The sequence below is a fragment of the Malassezia sympodialis genome, genomic scaffold (genome assembly GCF_000349305.1).
Source record: "Malassezia sympodialis ATCC 42132 genomic scaffold, msy_sf_9, whole genome shotgun sequence".
Taxonomy (NCBI): domain Eukaryota; kingdom Fungi; phylum Basidiomycota; class Malasseziomycetes; order Malasseziales; family Malasseziaceae; genus Malassezia; species Malassezia sympodialis.
Window position 1 is genome coordinate 593,269 of NW_017387807.1, and position 22,259 is coordinate 615,527.

At 54.0% G+C, this 22,259-nt stretch overlaps 9 protein-coding genes across 9 annotated transcripts; 5 read left to right on the forward strand and 4 right to left on the reverse strand.

The window, feature by feature from the left end:
• Positions 1 to 2,846: 2,846 nt before the first annotated feature.
• Positions 2,847 to 3,082, forward strand: MSY001_2077 (uncharacterized protein; the record flags this gene model as incomplete). The annotated part of the gene is made up of 2 exons (XM_018883912.1): positions 2,847 to 2,953; positions 2,980 to 3,082. The coding sequence occupies 2 exons, from the start codon at positions 2,847 to 2,849 to the stop codon at positions 3,080 to 3,082; spliced, it is 210 nt and encodes a 69-aa protein (XP_018740624.1).
• A 513-nt stretch (positions 3,083 to 3,595) lies between these two features.
• On the reverse strand, positions 3,596 to 4,070 carry MSY001_2078 (uncharacterized protein; the record flags this gene model as incomplete). The annotated part of the gene is made up of 2 exons (XM_018883913.1): positions 3,596 to 3,954; positions 3,977 to 4,070. The coding sequence occupies 2 exons, from the start codon at positions 4,068 to 4,070 to the stop codon at positions 3,596 to 3,598; spliced, it is 453 nt and encodes a 150-aa protein (XP_018740625.1).
• A 399-nt stretch (positions 4,071 to 4,469) lies between these two features.
• Positions 4,470 to 8,651, forward strand: MSY001_2079 (uncharacterized protein; the record flags this gene model as incomplete). Its single annotated transcript, XM_018883914.1, has 7 exons — positions 4,470 to 4,484; positions 4,568 to 4,649; positions 5,108 to 5,277; positions 5,438 to 5,809; positions 5,894 to 6,038; positions 6,183 to 6,190; positions 6,456 to 8,651. 7 exons carry the CDS (start codon positions 4,470 to 4,472, stop codon positions 8,649 to 8,651), a joined length of 2,988 nt encoding a protein of 995 aa, XP_018740626.1.
• A 946-nt stretch (positions 8,652 to 9,597) lies between these two features.
• On the forward strand, positions 9,598 to 10,661 carry MSY001_2080 (uncharacterized protein; the record flags this gene model as incomplete). The annotated part of the gene is given in 4 exon segments (XM_018883915.1): positions 9,598 to 9,697; positions 9,709 to 9,962; positions 9,995 to 10,396; positions 10,431 to 10,661. The coding sequence occupies 4 exon segments, from the start codon at positions 9,598 to 9,600 to the stop codon at positions 10,659 to 10,661; spliced, it is 987 nt and encodes a 328-aa protein (XP_018740627.1).
• Positions 10,662 to 10,728: 67 nt separating this feature from the next.
• Positions 10,729 to 13,866, forward strand: MSY001_2081 (uncharacterized protein; the record flags this gene model as incomplete). The annotated part of the gene is made up of 2 exons (XM_018883916.1): positions 10,729 to 13,305; positions 13,330 to 13,866. 2 exons carry the CDS (start codon positions 10,729 to 10,731, stop codon positions 13,864 to 13,866), a joined length of 3,114 nt encoding a protein of 1,037 aa, XP_018740628.1.
• Positions 13,867 to 13,971: 105 nt separating this feature from the next.
• On the reverse strand, positions 13,972 to 15,969 carry MSY001_2082 (uncharacterized protein; the record flags this gene model as incomplete). Its single annotated transcript, XM_018883917.1, has 1 exon — positions 13,972 to 15,969. One exon carries the CDS (start codon positions 15,967 to 15,969, stop codon positions 13,972 to 13,974), a length of 1,998 nt encoding a protein of 665 aa, XP_018740629.1.
• Positions 15,970 to 16,074: 105 nt separating this feature from the next.
• MSY001_2083 (uncharacterized protein) lies at positions 16,075 to 17,406 on the forward strand (the record flags this gene model as incomplete). Its single annotated transcript, XM_018883918.1, has 1 exon — positions 16,075 to 17,406. The coding sequence occupies one exon, from the start codon at positions 16,075 to 16,077 to the stop codon at positions 17,404 to 17,406; it is 1,332 nt and encodes a 443-aa protein (XP_018740630.1).
• Positions 17,407 to 17,479: 73 nt separating this feature from the next.
• Positions 17,480 to 20,751, reverse strand: MSY001_2084 (uncharacterized protein; the record flags this gene model as incomplete). Its single annotated transcript, XM_018883919.1, has 4 exons — positions 17,480 to 17,563; positions 17,586 to 18,104; positions 18,127 to 18,198; positions 18,223 to 20,751. The coding sequence occupies 4 exons, from the start codon at positions 20,749 to 20,751 to the stop codon at positions 17,480 to 17,482; spliced, it is 3,204 nt and encodes a 1,067-aa protein (XP_018740631.1).
• A 561-nt stretch (positions 20,752 to 21,312) lies between these two features.
• Positions 21,313 to 22,177, reverse strand: MSY001_2085 (uncharacterized protein; the record flags this gene model as incomplete). The annotated part of the gene is made up of 2 exons (XM_018883921.1): positions 21,313 to 21,527; positions 21,553 to 22,177. 2 exons carry the CDS (start codon positions 22,175 to 22,177, stop codon positions 21,313 to 21,315), a joined length of 840 nt encoding a protein of 279 aa, XP_018740632.1.
• Between the last annotated feature and the right edge of the window lie 82 nt (positions 22,178 to 22,259).

The following is a 22,259-nucleotide window of genomic DNA, read 5'->3' on the forward strand; positions in this document are numbered from 1 at the left end:
CATATCTGTGGGTCTCGAGGACTTTGAGGACCTCAAAGCCGATCTAATGGCTGCTATGACACGATTAGTAGAAGAGCACTCTCCCTCATGTGTCTCTATCAAATAGACCAATCATTTTCCATTCTTCCCCACATTTGTTTTGTGGGGGTGGGTATGAGGCACGCGATTGCACGTGGAGCACGCATTTTTCCTCCCGTCGCCGCTGTGCGAGCGATCTGGTGTGTTGAGGTCCACTAGAGTTGTTTTCCATATCATAACTATATTTATGATGCGTATGAATATTGCCGCTTTATGTTTTACAATTGTGCTAATCGGCAATGCGGTTGCACAGCTGATCGATGACATGTATGTTTTTCTTGGTTATTGACCTCAGTAACGCTATACCAGCACCACTTGTTGCTCGTGCTACAAATGGGACCGTATCGTCATCTATTAGCCAGGGTCCTACACCTAGTGCATCTAATCAACTTGAGCATACAGGCTCGGCTGCCGTGGGTGCTACAGCCACACTTTCTGCTGATACAGCCCAAGGCACCTGTACGTTCAACAACGACTTGGATGGGAACCAGCAGGCCAGTTGGACTGAATCAATAGTGACGACGTGTTGTACTGGCGAGAAGACTACGACATGCTGGTACCGCATTCAAGCTAAAGTTGATGCCGCTGACGCTTGCAAGATCCCTGTATGCGCTGACTTGAATTCAAATGATCCTGAAAGGATGGCTGCATTTAGGCCCCTCTCAGGTACTAACGGCGAAGGAAAGTACCAGAATATTTTCCCTATCCTTTTCTTGAGCAGTGGATTGAAGACGGCTATCCCGCTTTTGCTGTTTGTTATTGCCCCGATTTGCGCATCCCTTGTGCTTCTCTTGTAACTTTTCATCAACCAATACCCATGTTACAACATTTGAGCACAGATGTAGAAACATGTACCATAGGATCGTTTGTTTCATGACGGAGTCACATCGAGAGATTGTTTGGTTCTACTTTAGCTTGCCTAAAGTACGACATAGTGAATGTCAATCTGCCGTACAGGGTCTATTCACAGGGTATCGCCAAGTCATTATTAATTGACGTACACTTTGGTCAATCTCTGAAATTTGATGCACTAACTCTTTTGATAAATGTTATCACGATCATACTTATTATAGGAGCTAAATCTATATACAATTCAACTCGAATACGTGTGTATTTACCCCTTAAGATGCCTGCTGGTCCCCATTTCACAAACCACTGTTCGGAATCGAATTGAACAACTAGTTACTTACGTTCTTTGTTTGGCCCTCCACATTGCATGGAACCAGCACGACGGAGGTGACATGGTCGCACTTAAAGAAATCCCCATCACAGAGTCAGATTTGTCCCAAGACATGTTTGAGCTCGATATGACTGCATCAATTTGGTCAGACCTGGAGCCTATGCCCCCTAACGATGGCCCAGAGCCTCTCTGCCCCATCCTATATGACCCTGAATGTACGTTTTGCCTATCTAACCTGTAGACTCGAAGGCAATGGGCCTGTTCCGAGCCCTGCTCAGTCTTCATAATGGGGAGGTTGAGGTCTCTGAGAGGGCCCTATCTCTAACCATGCACTTGGTGCAGATCAACCCTTCCAACTATACCATTTGGCAGTACCGCGCCTCAGTTTTAATGAAAATGGCAGAGGGTAGACAAGACAAGACCTTGCTGAAAGAGGAAATCAGTTTCCTGAACGAATTTGCTCGTGAAAATATGAAAAACTATCAAGTCTGGTATGTGTATATGCTCTCATGATATCTAGGCAGCACCGGAAATTGGTTGTTTCTATGCTTGGCGATCCCTCGAATGAGATGGAGTTTATCGAGACAACACTCAATGTCGACGCAAAAAACTACCATACCTGGGCCTATAGACAATGGGTGTTGGTCTATTTTGGGGGTATTGGTGATAACCAACACGGCATGTCCTCTCCAGGTGCATCACAATTTCCTCAACTCTGGGATGCTGAATTGGCCTATACCGATATGATGATCCGTCGGGATATTCGTAATAACAGTGCTTTTAATCATCGTTGGTTTTGTATTTTCGGACCTGCATTGCAATACAGGGAGCAGTTGGATCCTTCACTAGAAAAAAAGCGCGAGGATGAAATCTCTTATGCACTTGAAATTGTGGCAATGGCGCCGAATAATGCTAGTGCATGGAACTATCTCAGGGGGTACGCATCGGTGATTTTATTCTAACGACTAGGCTTCACCAATCTCTATCTCCGATCAGACCATTGATAAATCTTGAATTAAGGGCCACTGAATTCTTATCAAACAAAGACCATGCATACGCTGCTCAACATCCAGAGGAAGACCAAGCGAACCAGACGTCACCTTATGCACTTGAATGGCTCTTCGACGCGTCCTTGGAGGCCATGGATGCGGGTGATACTAATAAAAGACAACTTGCTGAATTAGTACGCAATAGCTACTGACACAGCTTCTCGTTCGACTGCGCAACACTGACCCGGCCCGGGTTAAGTACTGGGACTACTGCGAGCAGCGACTACTCTCATAGAATAGTGGAGGTTGTAACTGCACCGCTTCACGGCATGCAGGATTTTGGCAGTGGGTGAACGCATGGCAGGGCTAATGGACAGTGGGGCGCTATCGCCCTCACAATGAAGAATCTGAGAGAGAGGAAATCCATCGCAGTCGACCGAAGAGTGAAGGGATATCGCACAAATCCCGAGTAGTTCGATGTAAGTATCCTCAAACTAACCAAAGTTGAGATCCCGTTCCATATTTGGTGGTTCGTACCACGCCTACAACTAACGAAAGTGGGAACTGTAATATTCATATTGCTCAAGGTGTGCGGTTTAATGCTACTAAAAAAATGGTTTCACAGTACTACTCAACGCCCATTTGGTCTTTCCTGTGCAAATGCCATAATTGTCAAGCCTTTTTCGAGATTCGTACCGACCCTAAGGTTTGTTGATATAATTCTCATCCAAGAATTCACAATATGTGGTTGAATCAGGTGCAAGAAAGAGGGTTACAGAATGGGAACCCTCCGAAGATGATCATGTGTTTGGCTCCGGCACGTATATGCGGCTGACACAGTAGATCCTTCCGAGAAGCAAGATGCAGATGCCTTCGCACTTTTAGAGAAAGAGAAACTACGCAAAACCCAAACAGCTGTTCATCAGGACCGCGTATTAGAACTTGAAAAGCTCTCTGCTGAACAATGGTCAGATCCATTCTCCAAAAATGCTCAAATGAGGAAGAGCTTTCGACGTGAAAAACGAGCTCGACTGCGTCGAGAATTGCAGGACGCTGACTTTCGCCGAACTATAGGCTGGGACTCTAGTCGAATTCTTGCATCACCTAGCTCGAGTGAGCCGGGATTCACGACCCCGGATATACGTCGGGCTTGGCGACAAGCTCAAGATGGTAGGCGCTACAAACTCTCCAGCAACTTGGAACACACCACCCAGAGACCATCACCTAGAATTACGCAGGGCCTTTCCAAGGCAGGGCAATCTTTAGCAGACCGACTAATGGCAAACACAAAATCCAAGCGCGAAAAATCAAGCCGCTAGTTTGTATTTGTATGTATATTATCGTATACCTAGATGATCTTCTTCCCAGACACCTCAGGGGTGGCCACCTTATCAGGCACAGTCTTATTCTCTTGCGGAAGCAGAGTGCTAATCTGTAATCCTGTTGACCTTTGCACGTCCTGAACACCGGTGGAGAACAACGAACGAAGTTTGTCTCCCGTCATCGTGAGGTGATCCACACCAGTGTACCAATACTGCTGAGCCTTTTCCCAGTAGTTACGCCGAGTCTCACTCAACTGGGGTGCATACTGATATTCTTTTTTCTCGTAGTACTCGACCAAATTATCAGAAGTCTTTGGCAGGAAGTACTTCATGGATGCTGCAAATACCACGGGAGGAACAAACCAGCGGACGGGGAACGCGCCTGCTGTAAACAAAGAAATACATACGGTAGCGAGTAAAGACCATGCTGGCCAAGGTAGCCACGCCCACATACAGGCCATTCGGAGTAAGCGACTCGTCCTTAGACATAAGTTTGGTCATACGGTCTCATGTAAGCAGCTGCTGACATACTTTCAACACGATGTTCAACATTCACGACAGAGTCGACACCCGAGCGAACCGAACGGAACGCCTCACCCGTGTACTTCTGTGCTGTCTGGCGGAGCTTGGAAATTTGGCGCTCCAGCTCAGTGGTAGTCTCAACGACGTAAGTCTCCTTATCGGGTTCAGGGTACACTGATAGCTTTTCCTGCTCGTCATTAGCTGCTAAGTTCATGATTTCACGTACTGTCGGAACCATTCTTACGTCGATCGATGCTTAAGTTTGGTTCTGTCGGTCGGTGCGACCCGATCCACTACCGTGGGCATTACGCATAAATCCACATTACGACATTACGTGCGCGTCCGTGCTTCGACATTGAGCTTGCTCCACACTCAATCATGTCGGACGAGGAGGTACGAAGGGCGAATTCACACAAAGTTCATGATGGAAGACACTTTAGATGACGAGGAGGCATGCATTTCCATTCTGACTTTAGGACTATGACTTCGAATACGAAGATGACGAAGAGGAGGAGGATGCCGATGCGCAGATCGAGAACAAGTACTACAATGCGAAGAGTAAGTTGAGCAGCCTGACCAAAGGCATCAAAACTACCCAACCTGAACAGGCTCTCTATGAGTTTCAGGAAATAGTTGAACAAGAAAACTCGAAATCTGAATGGTATGCGACGTAGTTAACATGCAGGGGCTTCAAGGCATTGAAACAGCAAGCGAAGATTCAATCTCTAGCAGGCAAGTATGAAGAAGCACTCGGGGCCTACCGAAGCCTATTTTCGTACATGCACGCAGGGGTTACTCAGAATTATGCGTATGTGCAATAAGGTTGACAGCAGCGAAAAGTCGATAAACTCACTTCTAGACTTCGTTTCAGCTTCTTCGGTTGTACCGCTGGATTATTTACAGGCATTCTATGATATCCCAAAAGAACTTGCACCGTCATCAATTTATGATCGCATTAAAGTAAAGTTAAAGCTCAAGCTGGCACGATCTTGGCTGTCTCGTTGTGCATGGTCAAGACTCGAGAAGGTATGGCGCTTGGACTGACACCCAGACACTGCAAAGTTTGCGTGCTATCGAGTTCGGTGACGGCAAGTATAATTCCCAGGGACAAGGCACGACACTGCTGGAGTTACTCTCAATGGAAATTCAGATGTACGATAAAATGGGCAAAGCCGACATGGTGAAGGTGCGTCAAAGTGTGGTAACTCAAGAAATCGTATGAGACAGCACTTGGAATCGATAATGCAATTCCACACCCATGCACAATTGCAATCATCCGAGAGTATGGAGGCAAAATGCATATGGCGGAGAGTAAGTGACCTGCACTGATGACAGAAAACTGGCAGGCTGCTCAAGTGGACTTCTTCCAGGCGTTCAACAATTACGACGAAGCAGGGAGTCCCCAACGGGTAGTTGTATTGAAATACCTTGTGCTCGCTCATATCCTTATGGGCAATGGAATCAACCCATTCGATTCCCAAGAGACGAAGCCTTATAAAGACGATGTGGAAATGGCTCCTCTGGTGGCCCTCTTGAGCGCATATGAATGCCGTGATGTTCACAAGGCTGTTGCTATTGTGAATGAGTCACGCGATACTCTAATGAAAGATGACTTTATCCGTATTCATTTACCTGATGTACTTCATGAGCTCCGTGTACAGTACATTCAAGAGTACGTGAAGCCTTATCGCAGCGTTCGACTCGAACGGCTCGCACATGTAAGTACGGCTTTCTGACCATAGGAATTACAGCAGTCTGCGCAAGAGATTGAGTCCCTTCTGGTCACGCTCATTCTCGATCAGCGAATCCGTGGACAAATTGATCAGGTGGCACAATCCCTAGAGCTGCACCACATCGATCACAGCACTGCCTATCTTCTACGTCGAGCTCTCATTCAAGGCTCCACTGAGATCGCACATATGAACCAAGCAATTTCGAGATCCGAAGGTACGTGCAGAGTTGCCCCCTTGTATTCATGCTAGAATAGCAAATCGTGGCGTGATGTTATAATTTTGACGCGTGTGTAGAAGTTCATGACTAGCTTCGGCGCACAGACCATATGCTCCACTCCAATCATTTTCTAGTTTACAGGCGTGGATGTACGTCGGACCAACATTTTGGCCATTCGGAACAATGCACCAGGAAATCCAGCTTCTACGTAGTTGAACGCCACTTCTTAGTGTCGAAGGCTGTACGTTATGCAAAGCTTTTAAGCAAAGCAGCATCGAGCTAGTTCTTCATCCCCTCCCTCCCCCCCTCGGTTCTGGCAACCGGCACACCTCGGTATTAGCGTTGATCGCATACCCTTCTACATTCCTTGATCTCACTCTCTTTGAACTCTACCCATTCACTATTACAATGCAGTACTTTGTACTTCCCGCTATTGTAACTGCCACTGGTCTACTTGCTGGTGCTGCTCCTGTGAACAAGGAGGAGACTGGTATTCAGCCACTTGCTCCGCCTGCCACACGTCCTGGAGCTCCTCTGGTCCTCCAATGGAACCCTGATGTGTCGGGTTCCAAGGATTGGAAGCATATGTCTATTTCTCTGGTGTCGGTCGGCCAGGATGGCCACGAGAAGACTACCAAGCTCGCCTCGAACATCGATGGCACGAACCCGAGCAAGACGAACTACACAACGGAGGCTCCGAAGCACCCTAAGAACTCCAATGTGTACTTTGTCGAGTTTTCTGACGGTAAGACGAAGAAGAAGTCGCCTCATTTCACCATTGAGAATGCGGACAGCTCGTACCACGTGCGCCGCCATGCTTACTCGGAGACACCTGGAGCGGTTCCTGACTCTGAGCTTTACTCGGAGTCGAACCTCGATGAAAGTACTGCTGGCAATTCGATGCGCCCTTCGGACCTTGAAGCTTTGAACTTGCAGGACCAGGATGAGAGCAGTGCGAATGGCCAGCGCGCAGCAGACCACATTCTTTCGCCCCAAGGGCAACTAGGTGGTCCTGTGAATATTGGTGGCATAATGTACGTGCCACTGGTCCCCACTGGCATGCTCGAGTCTTTGGTTCGCGATCATGGACATGCTCGACCCACTCAGAGTACCTCGAACAATACTGCGAGTCACCCTAACAGTACGTCTAGTGGCTCTGCAACGCGCACTCCGACCAGTGCTGACCGAAACATGATGGCGCACTTTGAGTCCGAGGGTCAGCAATTGATCCCCGAAGGTCTTCGCCCAACGTCGTCCAGCGGAAGCAGCCATGCGACGGAATCGGTGATGTCGTCGCCTGAGACCTCTTCTCATCGTGGACACTCTACCAAGTCGGCAAATGCGACAGCCACAGGCACGAAGACAAACCACGCCTCTAAGACGTCTCATAAGAGTTTGGAGGATGAGCTGAACTCGGCTTCGTTGCCAGAGAATTTGAGTTCTCGTACGGGCTCGCTCGCGTCGGCAACTGGAACTAGGGCTGCGTCGGCTAGCCCCACGTCAGCCTTGTCTGCTACCGCATCGCATGGTTCACATGGCCTGGATAATGTTGCCTCTCAACTGTTCAATGTGCCTGCAATGAAGAAACGTTCAGACAATGAAATGAATCACATCATTTCGCGTATCGCTACGGCGAACCCTCAGGTGAGCCGTGCCTTTGCAGCGAACACCAGTGGTGCTGGTCGTGGCAACCTGACAAACACGGCATCCAGCAACGACAGCAGCAGCACCTCTAGTGCTCCCTCGTCTACTTCAGGCCAGGGTAAGTCGAAGCAACAAGCTGAGAGTACGGGACATCACCATGGCAAGGCTTCTTCAACGGCTTCTGGGTCGTCGTCGTCGTCGTCGTCGTCGTCGTCGCCGACGTCCTCTTCGAACAGTACTTCTGCAAAGCCCACATCGGCATCTTCACGTACATCCGGCAGTAGCGGTGCTCATCAACTGAGTGCTGAGGTGCTGAGCTCTCTGGCTACGATGTCAACGTCACAGATGCCTGAGGCGTTAAGCTCGCTCGGCATCACCCAGTCGGTGTCGCTGTTCGCTGGTATGGACCCTCTGGCTGGTTTCAGGTCGTCGAGCCAAGATACTAAGACGTCGTCGTCGTCGCCATCGTCTTCGCAGCCGTCGTCTTCGTCTTCGTCTTCGTCTTCGTCTTCATCGCTGTCGCCGTCGCAGTCCTCAACCTCGACCTCGTCTTCGCAACCCTCGTCTTCGTCATCGTCGATTTTGGACTCGACGTCTGCTTCTACGCATCACCATGCTGGCAATGCAACACACGCTCGTAACAACAGCTCGTCTGCGGCTAAGCCAACCTCGGTGTCTAGCGGCAGCCTAACGCGCTCTCGCGGTTCTGGCACCCGCACTTCGGGGTCGCAAAGCCAAAGCAACGATATGTCGGATATTCTTGCGCAGGGCATCCTTGGCGACACAGGCCTCTCTCCTTCCCAGGTGAGCCAGTACTATGGCAGCCGCAGCGGCCACAGTAGCAACAGTGCCCAGAGCTCTCACAGTGGACACAGGTCGCAGGGCGCCAAGAGCCATGGTCAGGGCCACATGTCTGCCTCGCTTCATTACCAACATGGCTATCAGAGCGTGTCGCAGAGCTTGTAAACTGAAGTGGCTATCTCATTGAGTCAATGACGTGAAATCAAGGTATCTTTCCCCTTTACTCCCTACCAGTGCGCATGTGTCCCTCGTTTCTTCCCCTTTCCATGCTGTACTTGGATGTATGTAGTGCCTAACCAGAATGAATTAACAATTTTATATATTGTCTGCGTTCGTTGGTTCCTGTGCGATAAATGTTACTTAAAGGCGAGGCGTTACGCCAGACGCCATGGGACCCAAGTAGGGCTCATGCAGGAAAGCAGCAATTCGTTCCACTTGCTCAACACCAAACCTTTCGTTAGTTCTTTTTACGCACGCTGCAACACTCGCACGATCAGATTCACGAGTGGCTACAATCCATGGAAAACCAAAAGCGCCCTGATCCACTAAGGCCTCGGCCTCTTGGGCCAAAAGACGCCGGGTCTCTTTTGAAAAAGCAGTGTTAAGCAGGGTGCTAATCTCTTCTGCAGTAAATGTAGGTTGCAAAATTTTCTCCAGGGCCTCGCGGTCTAGCTCGTGATGGCCTACGTGCCAAATTTCATGTAGGCACTTATTGATCATCTCATTGAGCTTTTGAGGGTACCTTTCCTTCATGACACGCAGCATACCCATCACTGGGAAGGTCACAAAGGGAAACTTTGAGGGTATTTTTAATTTCACTGAATTAGTGTGCAAACGTACCTCCGTACATACGATCTGCCGCTTGAAGCAAATGGATCATATGGGCTCCCTTGTTGGGCACAGACACGGGAGGCTGATTGTTGGCGAACTTCATCACATATGCCAGACTAGATGGCTGCCAATCAATTTTAATAGGCCATTTTTCACTATAACGCTGCAGCACATGGTAGCCAATGTAGGACCAAGGCGATACGCAGTCAAACGAATACACAATTTGGTGGGGCATGGAGTGATGTGATGTGTGGAGTAGATCCTTATGCTCCGACACGCCATGGCCAACCTTTCAGCTGTGCCACGCTATATTGAGATTGCCGTTAATTTAGGTGATCCCATGTTTCAGGGCGAGTATCATGGGAAAAAGAAGCATGAAGGTATGCTTAAGGGTCTTATGCAGGTGATCTCGAGCATGTTATTCGACGTGCCGAGCAGGCTGGTGTCTCGGCGCAGGTTATCACGGCTGGCGCCTTGACAGAGCTTCCGTCTGTACTGCAGCTAACGGATATGCGTTCCTCGTTTTTCTGTACGGCAGGCTGTCACCCTACACACAGTTCAGACATGGAGACCTATGAAGGCGGTCCTGAAGCGTTTGTGTCGCGACTGCAGCAATATATCCAGGAACATGACCGCATTGTAGCTGTGGGTGAATGTGGACTAGGTATGTGCCACAGACTTATGCAGACTATGACCGTCTTCACTTTGCTTCTGCAGAAACGCAGAAGCGCTGCTTCGACCTTCAGCTACAAATGGCCACCAAAGTCCGACTTCCCCTCTTCCTGCACTCACGAGCTGCGCATAAGGATTTTGTGGACATCCTGAGGCCTTACCTGAATTCGTTGCGGCCACCTGAAATACAGACGGACAAAAGTAGTCCTGGAAGTGTTGGTGTAGTGCACAGCTTCACGGGTACGGCAGAAGAACTCCATGAGTTGCTCGACCTCGGACTCTACATCGGCGTGAATGGTTGCTCGTTAAAGACCCAGGAGAACCTGGATGTTGTGAAGCGGATTCCCTTGCACAGGATCCTTCTAGAGACAGGTATGTGCTCTTTAACTAATGGTAGACGCCCCGTGGTGCGATATCCGCCCCACGCATGCTTCTGCCAAGTACCTGGACGAGTTCAAGGCAAAGGAGCGAGAGCTAGCTGCTGTGTACTCGCCGCCGAGAGCTAAACCCGAGAAGTGGTCACCAATGACAGCTGTCAAAGGACGCTGCGAGCCATGTCAAATCGGGGAGGTCGCAGCGGTTGTCGCGAGAATCCAGGGCGTGTCACTCGCTACGCTGGCTGCCCACGCGTACCAAAATGCCGTAGCGCTGTTTCGGCTACCAGTCTTATAGCCACGTGCCAAGCCCGATCGCGCCGTCGGCTACGGACACGCTCGATCGTCGACTCCTCCACTGTACGATGGACACGGAGCATGACGAGGCGGTCTCCCAGCTGGGCGGCCTGGCCCTCGGGCAGCTGCTCGAGGACCTGGGCGTTGTCAATGCAGACTCAGATCTGAGTCGCATTGGCCTGGGTAGTAGTAAGGTGACTTCCGCGCAAGCCCTGAAACGCGATGAAATCTATCGCAATGACTTTGATGACGAAGCAGAGGACGAAGTCAGAGATGAGGCAATGGAGGATGAGGAAGAAAAAGCCGAGCCTTCAGAACCCGTAAGTTCATCCATCCGACCTCTGCGCCACGGCACGTTTAAGGTCCGTGGCGAGGATGATGACTTTGCCGACGAAGAAGAGAGAGAGCCCGCGCCAGCGAAAGAACCACAGCAAGAGACCATCACGGCCCCGAAAACCGAGAAGATGGCTGAGCAGGTATTGAGCCCTCGGTCAGAGGCTCTAAAATTGTTTCCTGACTTCCAGCCGGGGAAGATTTTGGACTTTACTGAAATGTTTGGTACACGATCGCTTAAGCGCCGAAAGTTGGTCGGCAAGCTTCCAAAGAATGCAAAACCTGTACACGATATTGATGCCCCCATAACAGAAGAGCAGACGCTGTTGTCGACGCAGCATGTCGAACCAAAAACAAAATTGTCGGCAGTTGCCTCTTTCGCACGACCCTATATGGGTGGCAAGCAGCATTCGATGGCCCATATCGAATGCAAAGTGCTGTATGATGATGATGTGGAAGACCGTGAACCCCATCGTATTACGGAAAATATTAACAATGTTGAAGTGGATGACTGGGAACAGCGTGTGGTTTTACCGCAGGCACCTACGGACGAGCAAAGTGTCGTTCCCTTTACGCCGAGACCTACGCTACAAGATATTAGCCGCCCGCGCAACACCGAGCTGTCTAAAGGTGTCTGGTTTGAAAATATTATCTGGAACCCGCACAGCAACTTTCGACCATTTGATCGTCTGATCATGGACATGAATGATGCGGACATGATCCTTGAAAGTGAAAAGACACAATCCGAAAAGCAGGTATCGCTGCTACGTGCGGACGCACCGCCCAATCTTCTCAAGTCAAGCAAGTACGTGGGCGAGCTGGATCCGTTCAACCTGTCAAACGATCGCATGTACGAATTGAGCAAGGAACACAGGCACCGCGTGCGGCAAACGCTGGGACAGTTAGTGGTACGTCATGCTTGGCCTGCAATCAAGTTGCAGCTGCCCTTCTACAAGACGCGGCTTTCGAAGCACGAGACTCGCTCGTGGCACCGGCCGCGGATCCAGTTTCCTTCCAACATGCCCATCACGTTTTCGAGAGTACGTTCATCGCGCAAGTCCAAAGATGGTGAGCGCAAGTCCAAGGATCCCAGTGAAGTGCTGCATAGCACACGCGACCTGACTCTCAAGGATGCCAGTAATTTTATCCTGTGTGAATACTCGGAAGAGTATCCACCGCTGCTTTCGAACATTGGCATGGGCAGTCTACTAGTGAATTATTACCGGAAAAAGGATGCCAAGGACGATCATATTCCGCGCGCGGAGTTGGGTGAGGCATTTGTGTTGGACACGACAGATGAGTCACCGTTCATGAAGTTCGGAAGTGTTGAGCCTGGGCAAACGCAGCCAGTGTTGTACAACAACATGACGCGTGGCCCCCTCTTCCGGCACAAATCGTCGCAGAATGAGTTCTTGTTTATCCGGAGTACAACAAAGAAAGATGTAAAGTACTATCTGCGGGACATCCCGAACCTGTTTGTGGTGGGCCAGACATACCCGACGACCCCGATTCCTGGTCCTCACGCGCGTCTTGTAACGAACAACATCAAGTACCGCTTACAAATGATCACCTATAAGCTGGTGGAAAAGAGTCATGCGCACCGCATCAAGATCCACCGCGTGATGAAGTACTTTCCTGATCAGAATGAATTACAAATGCGGCAGCGTTTGAAAGAGTTTATGGTGTATAACCGCAAATCGGGTGATGTGCACCAAGGCTTTTGGCGTCTCAAACCGGATGTACCAATCCCTGACGAGGCAGAGCTGCAAAAGCTGCTCACGCCCGAGCACATTTGTCTGGTGGAAGGCATGCAGGTGGGGCAGCGGCATTTGCTGGATGCTGGCTTCACCAAGACAGCCGAAGGTGCGGAAGATGATGGTGACGAAAGCAAGCTGGAGATTGAGCAGCTTTTGGCACCATGGATCACTAGCAAAAACTTTTTGCATGCAACGCAGGGCAAGGCCATGCTCAAACTACATGGTGAAGGAGACCCCAGTGGACGAGGTGAGGCGTTCAGCTTTGTACGTGTATCCATGAAAGAGATCTTTTTGCGTGCGGGCGAGGACGTAGATGAGCGCTTGGCGGCCGAGGCGGAGGCACGCGCCAAGTCGGGTCACCGCTACAATGTGGCGGAACAGCAGGCGATTTACCGCTCAGAGATTGACCGGATTTGGCGAGCACAGCTCGCCGCACTATCGAACCCTGAGCCCCCCAAAGTCACGCCGAAGGAAGAGCAGCTGTGGCGCGAGGAGCAGCGCAAGGAGAAGCTTCAGGAGCAGAAGGCCACCAAGCCTCTACTAGTTAAGCGCCTGGTACGTGTGCACTGACTGACCTAGTTCAACGGCGTATGGTACAAGCACATTGTGCGTGACCCGTCTGTTATCAATGCCTACGTGAAGCAGCGCCAGGAGATTGAAGAGCAGAGCATTGTGACTGAGTCGCTGGTTCCCACAGGCGATGCAGCTCTAGATGCGCTACGCAAGAAGCGCCTCGAGGAGGAAATTGCTGCGCGTGTTAAGAACCAGGACCGTCGTTTGCAGCGCAAGAATGCCAAGGCAGCCGCCGAGGGGCTGTCTGGCGACTACAAAAAGCTACCGAACAAGACCAACACCAAGCGGCGCTGTGGACGCTGCGGTATGGTGGGTCACATGTCGACGAACAATGCGTGTCCCCAGTACCAGAATAACGACCCGACGGGCCGGGGTGGGGCGGGAGCTGGCAATTCGGTACGCCCACCAAGCGTTATGCCGATGCCGAACAGCACCTACTATACCAATGCGTCAAACCAGCAGTCGTCAGGGAGTGCTAGTGGGTCGATGCTGTTCCCACCATATGGCCTACCTGGATCCATGGGACCCCAGTCCCCTATATAATTGGGTATCATACTCTGGTAGTGGTACGCGGCAACTGGGACAAATATGCTTGATCTCCATCCACGACACAAGACACGCTGTATGAAAAATGTGGTGGCACTAATGTCAGTGTCTCATACATACTGGAGTCACCATGACACCTGATGGCGCCGTCGTGGAGCGCCAGCGGCCCTTTTTGGAAGGCATATGAGTCTCGGCCGCCCAGTCATTAGGCATGAGACAAATGGGACAGTCGCCCAAAGGCATCGACGCTGGATCAGGTGCCATCTCAGCATCGGATGGGAGAAGCGCAGCGAGCGCTTCTGGTGAAGGATGCCAGTCCCATTGCTGCTCGGCGCGGCGCCACATGCGTGGGAGGAAAAAGAGGGGGCCGAGATAGGTCTGGCCCAGAAGGAGAAGCATCTGAGCGACGCTGAGACCGATGGGGATCCACACATAGGACGAGCGCGGAATCAAGAGAAGGTTGTACTTGTATTGAAAGAGGTACAGCGGTACATAGCATCTCGTCAGTGTCATGCCGATAATGGTGCTAGGATGGAGACCCGTTGAGCGGCGCTGAGTGTTATAGATGATCTGGGGAAGCCAGTACGAGAAGAGTACAGGGACAAGCAGCATATTCAACAGGTCAGGCGACCATAAAAGCAGGGCAAAAACACCCAGCGCGCCTACGACGAGGATGACTTGGCGCCGGGAGACTCCCTCCACCGCCATGTGCATACGACGTCGAACAAATGCGATGTAGGCGCGCCATGCCGGCACATGCATCTCGTCTTGCTCGCTGTCCTCTTCGGGAGCAGCGTCCGCCTCGCGCGTCCGCGCAGTTGTCGGTGGCAACGTGTCGCGGTGGTCCTGGGTCCATTGCCGCAGGATCATCATTGCTAAGCGGTACTCAAACACCATTGACAGAGTACCGGCCATAAATCCCATTGCAAGGAGAGCATGTCCGAGCCAGCCCTCCATCGAGAAGCCCAGGACAAGGTGTGAGACACTGATAAAAGAGTCATGCATTGTCTGAATAAATAGAGAAATGCCCGAAAGACGTGCAATGTCGCTGTGCGTTTGTGTCCGCTCACACTCTTTAGCCATAAGGACCAGCTGGACGAGAAGTACGACGAGCATGCCCAGCACATAGTATCGTACGTCGTTCCAGAACTGCGCCCGTGCCAAGCCTTCCATCGCCTTACTCGATACGTACAAGCCGCATGCGCCAGACGTGCCAGCCCAGTCCACCCAAAGGGTAGGTGCACGGGGCAAGGCGAGTCCAGTCGGCTCACGTAGCTCGCGCTCCACGAGGTCCAGCGAAGCTTGGCGCGATGGAGGGCCAGCAGCTTGTAGCTGACCATACAGCTGGAGGGTGCAGTTATTGTCTGATTGACCTAGACTGGCGGGTGCCGGTGCAGCGTCGCCCCGCTCGAGCATCTGCTGCAGTCGATGCAGTCGCTCATCCAGGTCAGCCAGGCACGCCGTGTACGTGTCGTTCCGGTAGGGTGACTTTTCTGGAAGCATGCCCAGCACAGTGCGGATATCCAGTCTCTGCGGTGAGGACTGCGGCGTGCTGACAGTATACATTTCACCTGTCTCGGGAACATACACGCCCACGAGGTCGAGCTCAGTGACGGATCGAGCGCCGGACGTGTCGTGTGCATGCACTGTCAGCTCTCCCCATAGGCGTGCAAGCTTCGTGTGCGGCACGGGTACCTGTACCAAGGATACCTGGGTGGTGAGCGGCGACTGACCTTCCCATACAAACGAGCCACGCGCCTGCATCTGCACCTTGGCAACGTGACTGACATTGTGGGCGGCGACGCTGCCAATATAGAAACCACTCACATTGGCGAAAAATGCGTGATCATCTTGATGCATTTTCTCCTTGGATTGCAGCCAAGCATCGAGGCGCGGGTCGCGGAGGGGTTGGGGCATCGTCCAGTTGCCCTGCCGCGTCGTGTTATGAGTCATGTAACCAATGAGCTCCTGGCGCTCACGCTGAACGCGTGCGATGGCACGCTCATACAAGGGTGTGTCGTCGGCGCACACGCTGAAGCGAAAGCACAGCACGAAAAGAACCAGCGCCAAGGCGCACGCCCGCAGGCTGCGACCCCGCATGTCGGACAAGTGGCGCACAGGCGCGGCTGGACCGCCGTGGGGGGCTGAGTCAGCACAGGGTGGCCGTCGTCCTTCTTGTGGTGCACCACGCCGGACGCTCTGACAATGCATGTGCATGTCCTCGGCGTGGGTGCGCTTGGCACGTTGGTGGCGACGCACCTGCGTGCATCTGTGAGGCAGCGGCTCATGCAGGTCTCACGCTCACGCGTTTCTCGCTGGCTCGTGCCACAGCATGTCGCGCCGTACCTGCCAGACCCGGCGCGGACGAGCCTCACACTGCACATGCGCGACCGACCAATGATGATGCCAGCACAGGGAACAAGTTTCCACCTCAGCGTGGAGCGCGATGGCGTGCCGATGACCGAGCACGGATTCCAGCTCGAACTCGTGTCGCCTGTGGACCCGGCGCAGCCGCGCCTGCTCGTGCCCGATGCGGACGGCGTGCCACGCGAGGCGCCAGGCGTGCCGCCAGCGCCGATCGACAGTTTGATTGTCGCTACCAAGGCCGATGCGACTTTAGCAGCGCTGCGCCCCCTCATCACACGCATTACGCCGGCCACGACGGTTGTGGTACTGCAGAATGGCATGGGCGTGCTAGACCAGCTCATTGAGCGTTTGTGGCCGCGGCCCGAACACCGGCCCCACTTTATCCTGGCGAGCACGACGCACGGGTGTTACCTGAAGCGCCCGCTACACACAGTGCATGCAGGTTTTGGCTCTGTCTATCTGGGTGTAGTGCCCGGCACCCATGGCGCGGTGGAGCGGCCGCTGCCGTCGAGTTCCAATACCATGGACCCTGAGCTTGACTTGGCGGCGATCCCCGACACACACGCGACATACTCACTGCGCTCGACGCTTGCGCTTCTGCTGTCGCTCCCACTCGATGTGCGCTGGGAGCGCATCCGCATGTTCCAGCTACGAGCACTGCGAAAGCTAATTGTCAACGCGTGTATCAATCCGACGACAGCGCTTGTCGACTGCAAGAATGGCGAGCTATTTGGTGCGAGCTCCGCGCTTGAACTCTTCCGAGCGCTGTGCACAGAAGCGAGCCAGGTGCTAGAAGCGCATGCGCGGGACGCGAAAGCGGCGCAGACAAGCAGCGAGGCGGACGTGGCGCATCTAAGCTCGCTGCCACTCGCTGATCTACTTACACAGACCGATGCCGATGGACTGCCACTGCTCGACGCATCGCTACAGCCGGCATCAATGCTACACGAGGTCGAAAATGTTGTGCGCGCTACGGCCACCAACTGGAGCAGCATGCACCAGGATATCCGCAGCCGGCGAGGACGGACTGAGATTGACTATATCAATGGCTACCTGGGCGAGTTGGGCCGGGCATATGGGATTCCGACGCCAGCCAATGACTTGCTCACACATCTGGTTAAGCTCAAGGCGCAGCGCACGACGGGATCGTGGCAGGTACCCAGCATGTAGTTAGGTGCGGACACCGCGCTCGGGGTCCTGCATTCGATGGACTTGCACGTCGCTGTGGTAAGCAGGTGGAGACTTACGGGCCCAGTGATACGTTCGCCATGTTTTGCGGCGTGATCAAAATGTACTGCACGCCAACCGATGCGCGCGCTGCATCGACCTGGGTTAGCCGCGCCACATACGATCATCTTCATCGACACTTGGCGGTTAACTGCGTCCATAAACACATCGAACTCGTCGAGGCACCGGATCGGGCACCCGATAGCCTCCCACAGCGAGAGCAACAGGCATATGGTCGCAAACGACTTTTCGCCGCCCGAGAGCGCCTTCGGGTCCTTGTCCATAGGCTGTGTACTGTCACCGGTGTGCACCTGGCCGTCAGAAAACCAACGTACGCGAAGCTTGAGTGTCTGTGCATTATGGTCAAAATGCAGCGAGCCGGAGAAGCCGCGGTTCTGCAGATGCAGCGCAAAGTTGGCACGGGCGCGCACCGCTACAAACCGGCGGAAGTAGTGCCACTTTTCCAGCCGCAGCTGAATCGCGCGATCCAATAGGGCAATTGTTGCGCGTGTATTTTCCAGCTGCTGCTTCGCGTCCTGAAAGGCCTTGTTCCGTGCACGCAGTTCGCGCACGACGCTTTCGACAGACAACTCAGAGCGCTCGGTCGCAGCGGCCATGTGCGCCTCCATAAGACGAATTTGCTGCGTTAGCATACACGCGTACCTCCTCCAGCGCCTCAGGCGTGCGCTGTGTCTCGACACGCGCACAATATTCGGTGGCCGTGACGGTCCATGTCTGTCGTGAGCGACGCCAACGTACGTCAATGAGGCGTGCGAGCGCCGCCTCACTGTGCTGCGCCTCGTCCATGGCAGCCTGCTGCAACTGCATCTGGTGTGTCCAGTGTTCCTGCGTCTTTTGCAGTCGGACCCGCTCCGTGTACTTGGTTTGCAGCTCCTCCTCTTCCTTGCGCATATTTGACTCGACCACGTCAATCTGCGCCAGCAGATCTTCACTCTGCGCGAGAGGTGCCACAAGAGCCGCCTCGAGCGCCTCCTTCTGCGCCTCGGTTTCCTGGAAACACGCCCGAACACGCCGCATGTCTTCCTCGGCCTCCGCGCGTGCCTCCTCCAGCGCAGCCACATTGGCCGGCTCATCCTCGCGCAGTTGGTCCTCGATCTGCGCAATGCGGCGCCGCAACTCCCGCAGCGTCTGCCGGTGCTGTGCCATGTCGTCAGAACGCACGCGCTCGTCCTCGCGCCACGCGCGCTCGCGATCGGTAAGCGCGACGAGCTGTGCATCCACCTCGGCAGCTTGGCGATCCAGCGCTACCAACGCTGCCTCAGCCTCGGCCCGTTGCGCAGATGAGTCGCGTGCAAAGCGTGGCGCGCCTTGGTACCGCGTCACCGTCTGCGTGGAGCTGCCCTTCGGGCCACCTGTGATTTTGAACAGATCGGCAGAGTAACACTGCTGAACATTACGCTTGTGCTGCCTAACGAGCGCATCGCCTGCAGCACGAGCGCGCACCAATGCGCTCTTCTCAATGTGCTGAGCATCAATTAGCACACGTGCAATCACGTCGTCCATCTCCATGACCCGCAGCATCGTCAGCACGGATGCATCCGGCTCGCCGCTTGAGTAGTCGAACGCATCGGGGGCAGCCGTGATGATCTGGTTCGTCGCATGGCACGCCCGCAAAATGCGCGCGAGACGCGCGCGGTCGTCGTGGTTTGTCACGATAAACGCATTCAGCGGATCGGCCAGTACACTTTCCACAAGCGGTGCCCATGTCAGGTCCGTGAGCCGGATATGCATGCCCAGAGGGCCGATTGGCTTGTCGCGCCACTGGGTCTCACGATCAATAGCGGCCATGACGCGAGGCATGTCAGGGCCGCCAAAGGCCGTGATTCGGTCACGCTCCGCATCGCGGCACCGCTGCAAGAAGCTGCGCAGGTGCGACATCTTTTCCTCCATCACCTGCCGCGCTGACACAAGTCGCGTACGGTCTGCCTGGCACGCACTGCGCTGTTGGACGAGGTCTTCCGCCGCCTGTTCAAGCGCGACTAGGCGCCGCTCTGTATCCAGTCGCTCACGCACCAGTGCATCGCGTTGAGCCTCCTGACCCTGACGCACGGCGCGGCGGTCCTGCGCCTGCCGACGGACCTCGACATCGATTTGCGACTGGAGCTGCCGAAGGGTATGCTGGATGCGGTCCGCCTGCTCGTTCAGCTGGCGCTCCTGCGTCTTACACGACGCAAGAGATGCGCGCTGCTCCTTGATCTCGGCTAGGACGCGCGCGCGGTGCTCCTTAAGCTGCGCCTCACGTTCATGACTCTCACGACTGCGCAGCTCGAGCTCAGCCACCACGTCGTCCAGCGACGCAGCTTGCGCGGCATCGTCCCCGCGCCGCCGCTCTAGAGCGCCAAGCTTGGCACGCGTACGCTCGAGCTTTTCAGCGACACCGGCGAGTTCCTTTTCCTTGGCAATGACTTGGCTCCATACCAGCTCCTCTTTGAGCGCGTCAAGTTTTTCTTGCGCGCGGCGCATCTGCTCTATCTCCTGCCACCGTGCATTGGCGTCGCGTGCAGCGCGTTCAAGGTCTGGCAGTGCGTCTTCGGTGAGAGTCATAGCCCGGCGCATGCGCTGGATGTTGGTTTGGATGAGTTCATATTCTTGCGCCAGCTGCGTGAGCTGCGTGCCCCGCAAAAAGAAGCTGTATTTGTCTTCTGCTTGCGAGCTGCCAAGGAACTGCCGCGCTGCATCCTGACTGAGAATGTTCATAGGATTGTCCACTTGAATATTGGCATGGTCGCAGATGGCATCAAGCTCTTCACGTCTTGTCGACACAACGCGCCCATCCGCTGAGCGGATCTTCCAAGCACCGCCGCCATCTGCATGTAGACGTCGCTCAATGGTAATGGCATCGCCATACACGTCTGCCCGGAAGGCATCGGCGCCGTGGTTGCGCAGCAAGACACGGACCTCACCGGCCGAGGCGCCCTCGCGAATGAAGTCTTTGAGACTGCTGCCACGGCTCGTCGTGTTGGCCTTGCCGCCGAGCGCAATCGTGATGGCAGTGAGGATTGCGCTTTTCCCACTGCCATTATGACCAATAATAAAGTTGATGCGAGGACCGAGTCGGATGCTCAGGTGCCGATGACACATGAAATTGATCATGTCCACACGCTCAATGACGCCCATCGCATCGACAGGCAAGGGCAGCGACGGGGTGGTCGCAGTGCCGCCCGCCTCGCCATTTGAGTCGCGAGGCTGTGGCGCCACCTCCGCATCGGCATCAGTGTCGTCCTCACTCGACGATGGGGTATCTATGCGGGCGCGTTTCGACTGCATCAGCGTACCGTACGAACCAGCAAGGCGAGGTCATTCTCCTCATCGTCGCCGTCCTCTGCGCGCGATCGTCGCATGCCACGCGCCGTGTTGGGCGTCGCGAGAGCGGGGGCCACGCGTGTATAGATCCCAGATTGCTTCTTTCCACGCCGGGCGGCGGCGTCGTCGACCGTCCCCTTTCTCCTCATGTTCGCAGGTATGTGGTGCCGCACTCACGCATAGGCGCCGCTGTTCCCTCGCCTCTGGAGCTTGCCATTGCGCGTCTTCAAGCACGCCGTACCATGCGCTCATTTGCGCTCATCGTGGGTGTGCTGCACTTTAGTACGTGACGTGTCGTCTCACACTAGCGCCCTACCTGTTCCATTATGTGCGTGCGCTTCTGCGCCCTGCCATGTAGTCTACAAAAGTGACGCACGATCGTCGTCTTTCTCGTCCTTAGCGGGCTCGGTAGTGGCCTCGGGCGCTGCGTCAACTGTGTCGAGAAAGGGATGACTTAGCCACCCGTTCTTGATCGCAAACGCAAGAATCACGTCAAAGTAGTTCGTCTGGGGTGAGTGTAGGAGCCTACCTGGAGCCATGTGTCGTCTGTGTGAGTGTCAGTGACGTACTGTGAGTGCCCTGTGGAAACAGGTGAATCTCCTTCGCGGTGCTGGGACACAGGCGGTACAGTTCCTGCATGTGCGACGGCGGCACAAGCTCGTCAGCCTGGCCGCTCAGAAAGAGCACGGGCGTTTGGGGGCGAAGCTGGGTAATCGAGGCCTCGGATGGCCAAATCTCGCCTGCATGTTAGTAGGCAGTACGCACGGCATAGGAACGCAAAGTAGCGCAGAAAAGGCACAACCGAGGGGATCAACTTCGGAATGCTCAGAAACGTGTTTTCGACCACGACGCCGCGCACGGTGTGAGGGTTGCGCGCGGCTAGATCGATCGATACGGCACCCCCAATCGATTGGCCATACACAATCACCTTGGTGCCCGCGAGCACCGGGTGCTCGCGAATCCAGTCAAGCGCTGTCTGCGCATCGACACGGATGCCCAGCTCGGATGGGTTGCCAGTGGATAGGCCATACCCACGGTACGACAGCATCACGACATGAACCCCGAGGCGACGGTAGAGCACGCGAGCGATCGGCAGTCGGTGGCCCATGTTGCCTGCATTCGCATGGAGCATGAGGATAGTCGCGCGGGGCTTTTCGTCATTGTGTGTGATGGCATACACATGCAGGCGGATCTTGTCGGGCGTGACGAGTCGGTGCTCTGTATACGGCAAATGGTACGCCTCGGGCGAGTCGACAATCGTCCGGGAGCCCTCTGGGAAAGACGACGGGTAAATGAGCGCCGTTTGGTACAGGTAAAGCAGCCCTGCAAGTGTGGCTATACTGACCCCAACAGAGCCAGCTAGGACACGCAGCACATTCGTGAAACTCATGGGGAACGACAAGGTGCGCGATGCACAAGCCACTTACACATTCGGCCGATCCTACTAGTACGACCATGGCCCCACCGCTGTA